The sequence below is a fragment of the Caloenas nicobarica genome, chromosome 2 (genome assembly GCF_036013445.1).
Source record: "Caloenas nicobarica isolate bCalNic1 chromosome 2, bCalNic1.hap1, whole genome shotgun sequence".
NCBI classification, from domain to species: Eukaryota; Metazoa; Chordata; class Aves; order Columbiformes; family Columbidae; genus Caloenas; species Caloenas nicobarica.
The window spans coordinates 164,280,842-164,295,597 of NC_088246.1; the positions used below are offsets into that span (position 1 = coordinate 164,280,842).

The 14,756-nt window shown below is 54.3% G+C and overlaps 3 protein-coding genes across 3 annotated transcripts; all 3 read right to left on the reverse strand.

The window, feature by feature from the left end:
* Positions 1-345, reverse strand: LOC135985045 (feather beta keratin-like). The gene has a single exon (XM_065627961.1). It carries the CDS (start codon positions 343-345, stop codon positions 1-3), a length of 345 nt encoding a protein of 114 aa, XP_065484033.1.
* Positions 346-5,242: 4,897 nt separating this feature from the next.
* On the reverse strand, positions 5,243-5,587 carry LOC135985046 (feather beta keratin-like). The gene has a single exon (XM_065627962.1). It carries the CDS (start codon positions 5,585-5,587, stop codon positions 5,243-5,245), a length of 345 nt encoding a protein of 114 aa, XP_065484034.1.
* Positions 5,588-10,501: 4,914 nt separating this feature from the next.
* Positions 10,502-10,846, reverse strand: LOC135985047 (feather beta keratin-like). The gene has a single exon (XM_065627964.1). It carries the CDS (start codon positions 10,844-10,846, stop codon positions 10,502-10,504), a length of 345 nt encoding a protein of 114 aa, XP_065484036.1.
* Positions 10,847-14,756: the final 3,910 nt, after the last annotated feature.

A 14,756-nucleotide genomic window follows, 5' to 3' on the forward strand; every position in this document is an offset into this window, starting at 1 on the left:
TTAGCAGATGTAGCCGCCCCTTCTGCCGCCGCAGGAGCCCAGGCCTCCGAAGCCACCCAGGCCTCCGAAGCCGCCCAGGCCTCTGAAGCCGTAGCCGTAGCCGAAGGCGCCGGAGTTGATGGCAACTCCCTGGGCACCAAGTTCGTTGCCCACGGCAGCCGATGAGGAGGATCCGACAGCGGTGCTCTGAGGGTGGGAGGTGAGGATGGGTCCTGGCAGGGTGACCAGCACGGCGGGAGGCTGGATGACGACGCGGGAGTCCTGGCACTGCAGGGCACAGGGCTCGTTGCAGCTGTTGGCCAGCGGGGTGGGTCCGCAGGGGCGGTAGGCGTCGTAGCAGGCCATGTGTGTGGTGCGGAGGGGCCCTGGAAGGGACGAGAGGCTGTTGAGCAAGCGCAGGGGCCTGGGGGTGTGAGGAGCGGTGTTGCAGGAGGGCGAGGGAGTGGGGAGGCTGGTGTGGGGCTGTGGGGAGGCGTGAGGGCTGCTGAGGCTGGGGGCAGAGCGTGCTGGAAGAGAGGGGCCAGGCGGGGCAGGAGAAGGAGGGGAAGGGGGCTGAGGCTCACCTTGTTGAGCGCGGAGGGAGGAGAAGGCGTCAGGAGAAGTGCGTGAGGGAGAGAGGCGCTGGGCCGGCTTTTATGCTGGTCCTGGCTGGGCGGGACAGCCTTTGCGCATGACGGCATTTTGCAGCCAGCAGCTGTTGGATGCCACAGCCTGGCCAGGAATGAGGAGGGTGTGTTTTCCTTGCGCAATGCTCCAATTTCTTGTCCTTGTCTTGAGGACGTGTCCACTTGTCCGTGGCGGCAGCTTTGAAGTGTGAGCATTAGAGGCCGAAGACTTGGTGTTGAAAGCGCATTTCAGGGCAGGCAGAGGATGCGGCCAAAGCGTAGGAGAGGTGGGGTGTCGTCAGTGAGGTCATCCCATGGCACTCGTGTGGTTTGCGGTTGCATTGTGTGGAGGGGGTCCCTTTTCCTCACAGCCCTGGCAGACTGGTCTGGGCTTTGGAGCTGTGCTGGGCCTGAGGAATTGCCTCTTCCATGGCGGAGGATCCCTGCCCTTCTTGCTTCCATCTCACTAAGCCTTTCCTTCCACGCTTGTTGTGCTCTCTGGGTGTCTTGGTGTGTGTCTTGCTTATGAGCTGGGTGTGCAGGGTTGATGTTTCAAGGTTTTATTAGTGAAGGAGATTACTCCTGCTACATAGAGAGTGTTCTGGTGTAGACGACAAGCTCACACTGTTTCTCCCAGAGAAAGTGGCTGCTCATGTCTTGGACGACTGTAGTCTTTGAAGACTGAAAAAGTGTCTGGACGGCTGAGCCCCAAGAGTTGTGGTACTGGAGGTAAATCCATTTGGTGGCCATTCACAAGTGCTTTTCCCCAGGGCTCAGTACTGGGGCCAGTTCTGTTTAATGTCTTTCTCCTTCATCTGGACAAGGAGATTGAGTGCACTCTCAGTACGTTTGCACACGACACCAAGTTAGGCAGGAGTGTTGACCCACTTGGCGCTATGAAGGCTCTACAGAAGGCCCTGGACAGGCTGGAGCCGTGGGCTGGGAGCAATTGCATGAGGTTGAACCAGGCCAAGTGTCAGGTCCTTCGCTTGGGTCAGCACAGCCCCATGAACGCTACAGGTTTGTGGAAGAGTGGCTGTAAAGCTGCCAGGTGGTAAAGGACCTGGGGATGTTGGTCGACAGTGGCTGAATACGAGGCGGTGTGTGCCCAGGTGAGCAGGACAACCACCAGCATCCTGGCTTGTCCTAGCGCGTGTCAGGGCGGGCAGAGGATGTGGCCAAAGCGTATGAGATGTGGAGTGTGGTCAGTGAGGTCATCCCATGGCACTCGTGTGGTTTGCGGGTGCGTTGTGAGGAGAGGGCCCCATTTGCTGCCACCTCTGACAGGCTGGGCTGGGCTTTGGAGCTGTGACAGGCGTGAGCGACTGCCCCTTCCATGGTGTTTGATGCCCCAGCTGCACTCTGCCATCTCATTAAGCCTGTCATTAGGCCTGGCCTTTGGTCTTGATTGTGCTCTGTGGGTGTCTTTGTGCCCTCTTGCTTGTAAGCTTGTAGCTGTGTATATTAATTTTCTGTGGCAAGGTTTGGTTGGCATATGGGCTTCATGGTTTTCTTCTGTGAGAAGGTACCAGAAGATTCCCCCATGTGCGAGGGAGAGTCCCCATATGCTGAAAGACAAGCTGTCAGGGAAGAAGACTGGCCTGTCCTTAACTGAGGAGTTTGGCTTGAACTCATGAGAAAAAAGAGAGCTTTTGACGTCTGCAAGAAGAGGCAAGATACTGAGGAGGAGCACGAGGATGTTTTGAGTTTATGCAGGGGGAAAATTACAAGGGCTAAAGCCCAACTAGAACTTAATCCAGCTCCTGCTAGAAAAGACAATACAATCTTTTTGGTATATGTTTTTGCAGGAAAAGGAAGCTAAGGAGAATCTCCAACTTGTAGTGGATTCAGGGAGCAAGACATCTACAATGGATGTGGAAAAGGCCTTAATGCCTTCTTTGCCTCAGTGGCTAATTGTAAAACCAGTTGTTCTCTGTGTAGCCAGCTCCCTGAGCTGGAAGACAGTGATGGGGCATAGAACGAAGCCCCAGGAATCGAAGGGGAAATGGTTGGTGAGCTGCTACACCACTTTGATACACCCAGGTGTATGGGGCTAGATAGGTTTTCCCCAGGAGCTGTGAGAGAGCTGGCGGAGGTGCTCCCCAAGCCACTTTCCATCATGTATCAGCAGACCTGACTCGCCGAGGAGGTGCTCACTGACTGGAAGTTAGCAAATATGACACCTATCTAGGAGAAGGGTCCAAAAGAGGAAGCGGGGAATTACAGATGTGTCAGTCTGACCTTGTTGCTTGGTAAGGTCATGGAACAGACCATCCTGAGTGCCATCATATGGCAGGTACAGGACCAGCAGGTCATCAGACGTAGTCAGCGTGGGTTTATGAAAGGCAGGTCCTGCTCGAGCAACCTGATCTCCTGCTATGACAAGGTGACCTGCTTTAGTGGATGAGGGCAAGGCTGTGGATGCTGTGGAGTAAGATTTTGGTAAAGTCTTTGACATCATTTCTCCTGGAGAAAGCGGCTGCTCATGGCTTAGACGGGCATAGCCTTCGCTGGCTAAAACACTGGCTGGATGGGTGGGCGCAAAGAGTTGCGGTGACTGGAGTTAAATCCAGTTGGTGGGCGCTCACAAGAGGTGTTCCCCAGGGCTCAGTACTGAGGCCAGTTCTGTTTAAGATCTTTCTCCATGATCTGGACAAGGGCGTGGAGTGCCCCCTCGGTAAGTTTGCAGATGACATCAAGTTGGGCAGGAATGTTGATCTGCTGGACAGTAAGAATGCTCTAGAGAAGGATGTGGGCAGCCTAGATCGAGCAAAAATGACAATTGTATGAGGTTCAACAAGGCCAAGTTTTGTGTTCTGCACTTGCATCAGTACCAGCCCGTGGAACACTAGAAGCTTGGTGAAAGAGAGGCTGTAAAGCTACCTGTTGGAAAAGGACCTGGGCTACTGGTGAGCAGCTGGCAGAACATGAGCCAGCGTGTGCCCAGGTGGCCAGGAAGGCCACCAGCATTCTGGCCTGTGTCATCAGTAGTGTGGCCAGCAGGAGCAGGGCAGTGGCCATCCCCCTGTATGTGGTGCTGCTGAGGCTGCAGCTAGAATGCGGGGTTCAGTTTTGGGCCCTTGATGACAAGAAAGACCTTGAGGTGCTGGAGCGAGTTCAGAAAAGGGCAATGAATCTGGTGAAGGGTCTGTAGCACAAGTGGGATGGGGAGCAGCAGAGGGCCCTGGGAGATTCAGTTTGGAGAACAGGAGGCTGAGGGGAGACCTTCTTGCTCTGTGCAACTACCTGAAAGGAGGTCGTAGAGCGGAGGGTGTTGGTCTCTTGTCGGAAGTGACAGAACTGGAGAAAGCGGCTTGAAGTTGGCCCAGGGGAGGTTTAGTGCGGCTATTAGGGAAAATGCCTTCCCCTAAAGGGTTTTGGGGCATTGGAACAGGCTGCCCAGGGCAGTGGTGGAGTCACCATCTCTGGAGGTGTGTAAAACTGTGTAGATGTGGTGCTTGACGACACGGGTGTGTGGTAGACTTGGTATTGTTAGGTTAACAGCAGGACTTGGTGATCTGAAAATTCTTTCGTAAGCCAACCAATTCCGTGATTCTACAAGACTAGCCAGCCAGCTCCAAGGCAGAGCCACTGCTGGCTAAAGCTGAGCCAGCGAGCAATGGTGGTAGCACCTCTGTGGAAACATGTTTATGAAGGGGCAAAAACTACTTCAGAATAGTAGCTGGAAGAGAGGAGGGAATAAAGGTGGGAGACAAATCTCTAGAGACAGCAAGGTGAGTGAAGAAGGAGGAGCAGGAGGTGCTGTAGGTTGTGGAGCAGAGATTGCCCTGCAGCCTGTGGTGAAGAACTGGGCTGAAGCAGGTTGTCCCCCTGCAGCCCGTGGAGGTTCACAGTGGAGGAAATGTCCACAGTGGAGGAGATAAGCACCTGCAGCCCGTGGAGGACCTGACGCTGGAGCAGGTGGGTGCACCCACAGGAGGCGTGACCCTGTAGGAAGCCTGTGTTGGACCACAGCCTTGGCAGGACCCGTGCACCCATGAGGAAAGTCTAAATACTTAATGATTCTGTGATTGTGCTTGTGGTAGAGCTGGGGAGTCACGCTGGGGAAGAAAGATAGTCAAGTGTGTGCTGGCCTTGGGAGGTCTCATCAGAGGCATGTTGAGGAGAGTGTTCTGGTGTCCAAGTCTTTCTTTGATCCAGTGATGGGCTTGTGTCATATTGTGGAAGAGCTCCGGAATACTGGTCTGTGTTCTTGGTGGTCTAGGTGGTGCCATATTTCCTGGGAGAGGTCTTGTGGCCCTTTTCCCCCCTATCCGGTTTGCTTCTTGAGCCCTGGCTTTGTGCTGGGTGAGGCTGGAAGAGCCTTGAGAGAAGAAAGTAAAGTGAGACGTGTCAGGCTGGGATGCAAGAGAACTTTATTGAGGAAAAAAAAGAGTGCAAAGGCAGGAGCACCAAGTAGAAGGTGACAAGTATAAGATGCACGTAGGGCGACCATCAGCTGAGGTTGCTTCTGTGACCTAGATGTTGCCAGAGCACCAAGATCTTCCTGGCTCCTTTAGAGGAGGAGCCATGGACAGCAGGTCCCCGTGCCAAGAAGGGTCCAGAGGTGAGTCCACAATCCATGCCGCAGCTTCGATGCGGTAGGTGGTGTGCGTCAGGGGTGGTGGTGACAGCCCTTAGCAGATGTAGCCGCCCCTTCTGCCGCCGCAGGAGCCCAGGCCTCCGAAGCCACCCAGGCCTCCGAAGCCGCCCAGGCCTCTGAAGCCGTAGCCGTAGCCGAAGGCGCCGGAGTTGATGGCAACTCCCTGGGCACCAAGTTCGTTGCCCACGGCAGCCGATGAGGAGGATCCGACGGCGGTGCTCTGGGGGTGGGAGGTGAGGATGGGTCCTGGCAGGGTGACCAGCACGGCGGGAGGCTGGATGACGACGCGGGAGTCCTGGCACTGCAGGGCACAGGGCTCGTTGCAGCTGTTGGCCAGCGGGGTGGGTCCGCAGGGGCGGTAGGCGTCGTAGCAGGCCATGTGTGTGGTGCGGAGGGGCCCTGGAAGGGACGAGAGGCTGTTGAGCAAGCGCAGGGGCGTGGGGGTGCGAGGAGCGGTGTTGCAGGAGGGCGAGGGAGTGGGGAGGCTGGTGTGGGGCTGTGGGGAGGCGTGGCGGTGGGGAGGCGTGAGGGCTGCTGAGGCTGGGGGCAGAGCGTGCTGGAAGAGAGGGGCCAGGCGGGGCAGGAGAAGGAGGGGAAGGGGGCTGAGGCTCACCTTGTTGAGCGCGAAGGGAGGAGAAGGCGTCAGGAGAAGCGTGTGAGGGTGAGAGGCGCTGGGCCGGCTTTTATGCTGGTCCTGGCTGGGCGGGACAGCCTTTGCGCATGACGGCATTTTGCAGCCAGCAGCTGTTGGATGCCACAGCCTGGCCAGGAATGAGGAGGGTGTGTTTTCCTTGCGCAATGCTCCAATTTCTTGTCCTTGTCTTGAGGACGTGTCCACTTGTCCGTGGCGGCAGCTTTGAAGTGTGAGCATTAGAGGCCGAAGACTTGGTGTTGAAAGCGCATTTCAGGGCAGGCAGAGGATGCGGCCAAAGCGTAGGAGAGGTGGGGTGTCGTCAGTGAGGTCATCCCATGGCACTCGTGTGGTTTGCGGTTGCATTGTGTGGAGGGGGTCCCTTTTCCTCACAGCCCTGGCAGACTGGTCTGGGCTTTGGAGCTGTGCTGGGCCTGAGGAATTGCCTCTTCCATGGCGGAGGATCCCTGCCCTTCTTGCTTCCATCTCGCTAAGCCTTTCCTTCCACGCTCGTTGTGCTCTCTGGGTGTCTTGGTGTGTGTCTTGCTTATGAGCTGGGTGTGCAGGGTTGATGTTTCAAGGTTTTATTAGTGAAGGAGATTACTCCTGCTACATAGAGAGTGTTCTGGTGTAGACGACAAGCTGACACTGTTTGTCCCAGAGAAAGTGGCTGCTCATGTCTTGGACGACTGTAGTCTTTGAAGACTGAAAAAGTGTCTGGACGGCTGAACCCCAAGAGTTGTGGTACTGGAGGTAAATCCATTTGGTGGCCATTCACAAGTGCTTTTCCCCAGGGCTCAGTACTGGGGCCAGTTCTGTTTAATGTCTTTCTCCTTCATCTGGACAAGGAGATTGAGTGCACTCTCAGTACGTTTGCACATGACACCAAGTTAGGCAGGCGTGTTGACCCACTTGGCGCTATGAAGGCTCTACAGAAGGCCCTGGACAGGCTGGAGCCATGGGCTGGGAGCAATTGCATGAGGTTGAACCAGGCCAAGTGTCGGGTCCTGCGCTTGGGTCACCACAGCCCCGTGAACGCTACAGGCTTGTGGAAGAGTGGCTGGAAAGCTGCCAGGTGGTAAAGGACCTGGGGATGTTGGTTGACAGTGGCTGAATATGAGGCGGTGTGTGCCCAGGTGAGCAGGACAACCACCAGCATCCTAGCTCGTCCTAGCGCGTGTCAGGGCGGGCAGAGGACGTGGCCAAAGCGTAGGAGAGGTGGAGTGTGGTCAGTGAGGTCATCCCATGGCACTCGTGTGGTTTGCGGGTGCGTTGTGAGGAGAGGGCCCCATTTGCTGCCATCTCTGACAGGCTGGGCTGGGCTTTGGAGCTGTGACAGGCGTGAGCGACTGCCCCTTCCATGGTGTTTGATGCCCCAGCTGCACTCTGCCATCTCATTAAGCCTGTCATTAGGCCTGGCCTTTGGTCTTGATTGTGCTCTGTGGGTGTCTTTGTGCCCTCTTGCTTGTAAGCTTGTAGCTGTGTATATTAATTTTCTGTGGCAAGGTTTGGTTGGCATATGGGCTTCATGGTTTTCTTCTGTGAGAAGCTACCAGAAGATTCCCCCATGTGCGAGGGAGAGTCCCCATATGCCGAAAGACAAGCTGGCAGAGAAGAAGACTGGCCTGTCCTTAACTGAGGAGTTTGGCTTGAACTCATGAGAAAAAAGAGAGCTTTTGACGTCTGCAAGAAGAGGCAAGATACTGAGGAGGAGCACGAGGATGTTCTGAGTTTTATGCAGGGGGAAAATTACAAGGGCTAAAGCCCAACTAGAGCTTAATCCAGCTCCTGCCAGAAAAGACAATACAACCTTTTTGGTATATGTTTTTGCAGGAAAAGGAAGCTAAGGAGAATCTCCAACTTGTAGTGGATTCAGGGAGCAAGACATTTACAATGGATGTGGAAAAGGCCTTAATGCCTTCTTTGCCTCAGTGGCTAATTGTAAAACCAGTTGTTCTCTGTGTAGCCAGCTCCCTGAGCTGGAAGACAGTGATGGGGCATAGAACGAAGCCCCAGGAATCAAAGGGGAAATGGTTGGTGAGCTGCTACACCACTTTGATACACCCAGGTGTATGGGGCTAGATAGGTTTTCCCCAGGAGTTGTGAGAGAGCTGGCGGAGGTGCTCCCCAAGCCACTTTCCATCATGTATCAGCAGACCTGACTCGCCGAGGAGGTGCTCACTGACTGGAAGTTAGCAAATACGACACCTATCTAGGAGAAGGGTCCAAAAGAGGAAGCGGGGAATTACAGATGTGTCAGTCTGACCTTGTTGTTTGGTAAGGTCATGGAACAGATCATCCTGAGTGCCATCATATGGCAGGTACAGGACCAGCAGGTCATCAGACGTAGTCAGCGTGGGTTTATGAAAGGCAGGTCCTGCTCGAGCAACCTGATCTCCTGCTATGACAAGGTGACCTGCTTTAGTGGATGAGGGCAAGGCTGTGGATGCTGTGGAGTAAGATTTTGGTAAAGTCTTTGACATCATTTCTCCTGGAGAAAGTGGCTGCTCATGGCTTAGACGGGCATAGCCTTCGCTGGCTAAAACACTGGCTGGATGGGTGGGCGCAAAGAGTTGCGGTGACTGGAGTTAAATCCAGTTGGTGGGCACTCACAAGAGGTGTTCCCCAGGGCTCAGTACTGAGGCCAGTTCTGTTTAAGATCTTTCTCCATGATCTGGACAAGGGCGTGGAGTGCCCCCTCGGTAAGTTTGCAGATGACATCAAGTTGGGCAGGAATGTTGATCTGCTGGACAGTAAGAATGCTCTAGAGAAGGATGTGGACAGCCTAGATTGAGCAAAAATGACAATTGTATGAGGTTCAACAAGGCCAAGTTTTGTGTTCTGCACTTGCATCAGTACCAGCCCGTGGAACACTAGAAGCTTGGTGAAAGAGAGGCTGTAAAGCTACCTGTTGGAAAAGGACCTGGGCTACTGGTGAGCCGCTGGCAGAACATGAGCCAGCGTGTGCCCAGGTGGCCAGGAAGGCCACCAGCATTCTGGCCTGTGTCATCAGTAGTGTGGCCAGCAGGAGCAGGGCAGTGACCATCCCCCTGTATGTGGTGCTGCTGAGGCTGCAGCTAGAATGCGGGGTTCAGTTTTGGGCCCTTGATGACAAGAAAGACCTTGAGGTGCTGGAGCGAGTTCAGAAAAGGGCAATGAATCTGGTGAAGGGTCTGTAGCACAAGTGGGATGGGGAGCAGCAGAGGGCCTTGGGAGATTCAGTTTGGAGAACAGGAGGCTGAGGGGAGACCTTCTTGCTCTGTGCAACTACCTGAAAGGAGGTCGTAGAGCGGAGGGTGTTGGTCTCTTGTCGGAAGTGACAGAACTGGAGAAAGCGGCTTGAAGTTGGCCCAGGGGAGGTTTAGTGCGGCTATTAGGGAAAATGCCTTCCCCTAAAGGGTTTTGGGGCATTGGAACAGGCTGCCCAGGGCAGTGGTGGAGTCACCATCTCTGGAGGTGTGTAAAACTGTGTAGATGTGGTGCTTGACGACACGGGTGTGTGGTAGACTTGGTATTGTTAGGTTAGCAGCAGGACTTGGTGATCTGAAAATTCTTTCGTAAGCCAACCAGTTCCGTGATTCTACAAGACTAGCCAGCCAGCTCCAAGGCAGAGCCACTGCTGGCTAAAGCTGAGCCAGCGAGCAATGGTGGTAGCACCTCTGTGGAAACATGTTTATGAAGGGGCAAAAACTACTTCAGAATAGTAACTGGAAGAGAGGAGGGAATAAAGGTGGGAGACAAATCTCTAGAGACAGCAAGGTGAGTGAAGAAGGAGGAGCAGGAGGTGCTGCAGGTTGTGGAGCAGAGATTGCCCTGCAGCCTGTGGTGAAGAACTGGGCTGAAGCAGGTTGTCCCCCTGCAGCCCGTGGAGGTTCACAGTGGAGGAAATGTCCACAGTGGAGGAGATAAGCACCTGCAGCCCGTGGAGGACCTGACGCTGGAGCAGGTGGGTGCACCCACAGGAGGCGTGACCCTGTAGGAAGCCTGTGTTGGACCACAGCCTTGGCAGGACCCGTGCACCCATGAGGAAAGTCTAAATACTTAATGATTCTGTGATTGTGCTTGTGGTAGAGCTGGGGAGTCATGCTGGGGAAGAAAGATAGTCAAGTGTGTGCTGGCCTTGGGAGGTCTCATCAGAGGCATGTTGAGGAGAGTGTTCTGGTGTCCAAGTCTTTCTTTGATCCAGTGATGGGCTTGTGTCATATTGTGGAAGAGCTCCGGAATACTGGTCTGTGTTCTTGGTGGTCTAGGTGGTGCCATATTTCCTGGGAGAGGTCTTGTGGCCCTTTTCCCCCCTATCCGGTTTGCTTCTTGAGCCCTGGCTTTGTGCTGGGTGAGGCTGGAAGAGCCTTGAGAGAAGAAAGTAAAGTGAGACGTGTCAGGCTGGGATGCAAGAGAACTTTATTGAGGAAAAAAAAGAGTGCAAAGGCAGGAGCGCCAAGTAGAAGGTGACAAGTATAAGCTGCACGTAGGGCGACCATCAGCTGAGGTTGCTTCTGTGACCTAGATGTTGCCAGAGCACCAAGATCTTCCTGGCTCCTTTAGAGGAGGAGCCATGGACAGCAGGTCCCCGTGCCAAGAAGGGTCCAGAGGTGAGTCCACAATCCATGCCGCAGCTTCGATGCGGTAGGTGGTGTGCGTCAGGGGTGGTGGTGACAGCCCTTAGCAGATGTAGCCGCCCCTTCTGCCGCCGCAGGAGCCCAGGCCTCCGAAGCCACCCAGGCCTCCAAAGCCGCCCAGGCCTCTGAAGCCGTAGCCGTAGCCGAAGGCGCCGGAGTTGATGGCAACTCCCTGGGCACCAAGTTCGTTGCCCACGGCAGCCGATGAGGAGGATCCGACGGCGGTGCTCTGGGGGTGGGAGGTGAGGATGGGTCCTGGCAGGGTGACCAGCACGGCGGGAGGCTGGATGACGACGCGGGAGTCCTGGCACTGCAGGGCACAGGGCTCGTTGCAGCTGTTGGCCAGCGGGGTGGGTCCGCAGGGGCGGTAGGCGTCGTAGCAGGCCATGTGTGTGGTGCGGAGGGGCCCTGGAAGGGACGAGAGGCTGTTGAGCAAGCGCAGGGGCGTGGGGGTGCGAGGAGCGGTGTTGCAGGAGGGCGAGGGAGTGGGGAGGCTGGTGTGGGGCTGTGGGGAGGCGTGAGGGCTGCTGAGGCTGGGGGCAGAGCGTGCTGGAAGAGAGGGGCCAGGCGGGGCAGGAGAAGGAGGGGAAGGGGGCTGAGGCTCACCTTGTTGAGCGTGGAGGGAGGAGAAGGCGTCAGGAGAAGTGTGTGAGGGAGAGAGGCGCTGGGCCGGCTTTTATGCTGGTCCTGGCTGGGCGGGACAGCCTTTGCGCATGACGGCATTTTGCAGCCAGCAGCTGTTGGATGCCACAGCCTGGCCAGGAATGAGGAGGGTGTGTTTTCCTTGCGCAATGCTCCAATTTCTTGTCCTTGTCTTGAGGACGTGTCCACTTGTCCGTGGCGGCAGCTTTGAAGTGTGAGCATTAGAGGCCGAAGACTTGGTGTTGAAAGCGCATTTCAGGGCAGGCAGAGGATGCAGCCAAAGCGTAGGAGAGGTGGGGTGTCGTCAGTGAGGTCATCCCATGGCACTCGTGTGGTTTGCGGTTGCATTGTGTGGAGGGGGTCCCTTTTCCTCACAGCCCTGGCAGACTGGTCTGGGCTTTGGAGCTGTGCTGGTCCTGAGGAATTGCCTCTTCCATGGCGGAGGATCCCTGCCCTTCTTGCTTCCATCTCACTAAGCCTTTCGTTCCACGCTCGTTGTGCTCTCTGGGTGTCTTGGTGTGTGTCTTGCTTATGAGCTGGGTGTGCAGGGTTGATGTTTCAAGGTTTTATTAGTGAAGGAGATTACTCCTGCTACATAGAGAGTGTTCTGGTGTAGACGACAAGCTGACACTGTTTGTCCCAGAGAAAGTGGCTGCTCATGTCTTGGATGACTGTAGTCTTTGAAGACTGAAAAAGTGTCTGGACGGCTGAAGCCCAAGAGTTGTGGTACTGGAGGTAAATCCATTTGGTGGCCATTCACAAGTGCGTTTCCCCAGGGCTCAGTACTGGGGCCAGTTCTGTTTAATGTCTTTCTCCTTCATCTGGACAAGGAGATTGAGTGCACTCTCAGTACGTTTGCACATGACACCAAGTTAGGCAGGAGTGTTGACCCACTAGGCGCTATGAAGGCTCTACAGAAGGCCCTGGACAGGCTGGAGCCGTGGGCTGGGAACAATTGCATGAGGTTGAACCAGGCCAAGTGTCGGGTCCTGCGCTTGGGTCACCACAGCCCCGTGAACGCTACAGGTTTGTGGAAGAGTGGCTGGAAAGCTGCCAGGTGGTAAAGGACCTGGGGATGTTGGTCGACAGTGGTTGAATATGAGGCGGTGTGTGCCCAGGTGAGCAGGACAGCCACCAGCATCCTGGCTCGTCCTAGCGCGTGTCAGGGCGGGCAGAGGACGTGGCCAAAGCGTAGGAGAGGTGGAGTGTGGTCAGTGAGGTCATCCCATGGCACTCGTGTGGTTTGCGGGTGCGTTGTGAGGAGAGGGCCCCATTTGCTGCCATCTCTGACAGGCTGGGCTGGGCTTTGGAGCTGTGACAGGCGTGAGCGACTGCCCCTTCCATGGTGTTTGATGCCCCAGCTGCACTCTGCCATCTCATTAAGCCTGTCATTAGGCCTGGCCTTTGGTCTTGATTGTGCTCTGTGGGTGTCTTTGTGCCCTCTTGCTTGTAAGCTTGTAGCTGTGTATATTAATTTTCTGTGGCAAGGTTTGGTTGGCATATGGGCTTCATGGTTTTCTTCTGTGAGAAGGTACCAGAAGATTCCCCCATGTGCGAGGGAGAGTCCCCATATGCCGAAAGACAAGCTGTCAGGGAAGAAGACTGGCCTGTCCTTAACTGAGGAGTTTGGCTTGAACTCATGAGAAAAAAGAGAGCTTTTGACGTCTGCAAGAAGAGGCAAGATACTGAGGAGGAACACCAGGATGTTTTGAGTTTATGCAGGGGGAAAATTACAAAGGCTAAAGCCCAACTAGAACTTAATCCAGCTCCTGCTAGAAAAGACAATACAAACTTTTTGGTATATGTTTTTGCAGCAAAGGGAGATGTTTTGCTCTCTGCAACTGCTCAAAAAGAGGTTGTAGTGAGGAAGGGATTCAGTCTCTTTTCCCAAGTACCAAGTGACAGAACAAGTAGAAACGGCCTCAAGTTGTGCCATGGGAGGTCTAGATTGGATATTAGGAAAAATTTTTTTCCAGGAAGTGTTGTCGGGTATTGGAACAGGCTGCGCAAGGCAGTGGTGGAGTGACCATCCCTGGAGGTGTTGCAAAGATGCGTAGTTGAGGTTCCTAGTGACGCGTGGAAAGTAACCTTACAACCTGTAAGATTGTAAAGCAGGTATGTTTGTTTCGGTGCTGTACACACGCGGAAATAATTTTCACCAAAGACATGTGCAACTTTCCAGTAGCCGTGAGCTTAGTTAAATACTGCGAAGTGTTACATATTCATGAAAGTTCTAGGAGCGCCTATACATATTCATAACCTGTCCCCGAGAAGGCGGTTCTTATTACAATGAGTTCCGGGAAATCATTTCCATAGTCTCCACCTTTGATCCCTCCTGGCTGAGCCTGCGCAGTGATCATGGACCGGGGTCGTCTTCTCTGTACACGTTCACCTCTGGCCTGGTGTGCTGAGTTGGCTGGGACTCAGACTGCTGAGTTGGTTAGAACTGGCGTATCTCCTGTCCTGTGCCCAGGTTTCGGTTATCTAATTCAACCAAGGATGCACCAAGGATGCACCCAAGATTTTGTCTCTGTGCAAGGCCTGTAAAGTCATCAATAAACTTTTGTTTCTCTTACACAAGGCTAAGCAAAGCTAGGCAATCGTAATATGGGTTAAGGGTTCTAAGCGTTGTGGGTTAAGGGTTTGCTCTCTAAGCGTTAGCTCCTGAAGTGTTAGTTCTCTAAATATTAATTAGTTAAGTGTTAGTTAGTCAATTCTCTGCATCACTAGGGCCATGATTTAGAGGTGGGCTTGATAGTGTGGGGTTACCGGTAAAGACTCCATGATCCTCTACGTCTTTTCCAATCAATGTGATTCCCTAGCACAGGGCCTCAGGACATGCTGGGGTTTGACAGGCTGGAAAGCAGCTTTCTGTGCATGACTTTGTGGTGCTGGTGGAGGAAAAGCCGACAAGGAGGCAACAATGCAGCCTTGTGTGAAAAGAGGCCGAGATTCTCCAGGGCAGCTTTGGGATGAGCATTGCCAGTGGGTTTCAAGGTGGTCATGCTGTCTTTCAGTGTTGATGAGGCCCCTTGTTTCGTCTTGTGTCAAGGTAAGAGCTCCCCCAGTGTTACAAGGAAATGCTCTTAGTGGAGGGAGAGTAGTGCGGGACCACTGAAATGCCAAAGGTACTGGAACATCCTTCGTATGAGCTGAAGGTGAGAGAGCTGGGAGGGTTTTAAAGACAGGAGACAAGGCAGCACAAGGAGATGTCGTCAGTGTGTCTAAATACTCAAGTGAAAGGGAACAAGGAGAAGGGAATGAGACTCTTGTCATAGGTGCCCACGGCCAGGCCAAGGGTGAATGGGGAGAGTTGAGAAGCCGTGCCATTTCCTTGGAGGAGAAGGCAACACTTTTTCAGTGAGAGGATGCTCAAAAAGTGGAACCGCTTGCGCAGAGAGATACTGGAGTCTCTGTCCTCGGAGATACTGAACATCTGTTTGGAAACTGCATGGACAGCCCGCTTGAGCTGCTGATGCTTGAGCAGGTTGGGTTGAACGAGATGATGTCCAGAGGTTCCTTGTGCAGTCAATGATTCTGTTTGCTGTGATGGGCAGCGAGTGGTGCTGGGGAAGTGATTTGGACAAGTACGTGCTGCCATGGGGAGACTGGATGAGAGGCCAGGGTAGAAGTGCATGAGCGCGCCCAAGCCTTTT

What these genes read in the sequence shown, in the direction of transcription:
- LOC135985047 (XM_065627964.1), bottom strand. Translation starts at nt 10,846, where the DNA reads ATGGCCTGCTACGACGCCTACCGCCCCTGCGGACCCACCCCGCTGGCC.
- LOC135985045 (XM_065627961.1), bottom strand. Translation starts at nt 345, where the DNA reads ATGGCCTGCTACGACGCCTACCGCCCCTGCGGACCCACCCCGCTGGCC.
- LOC135985046 (XM_065627962.1), bottom strand. Translation starts at nt 5,587, where the DNA reads ATGGCCTGCTACGACGCCTACCGCCCCTGCGGACCCACCCCGCTGGCC.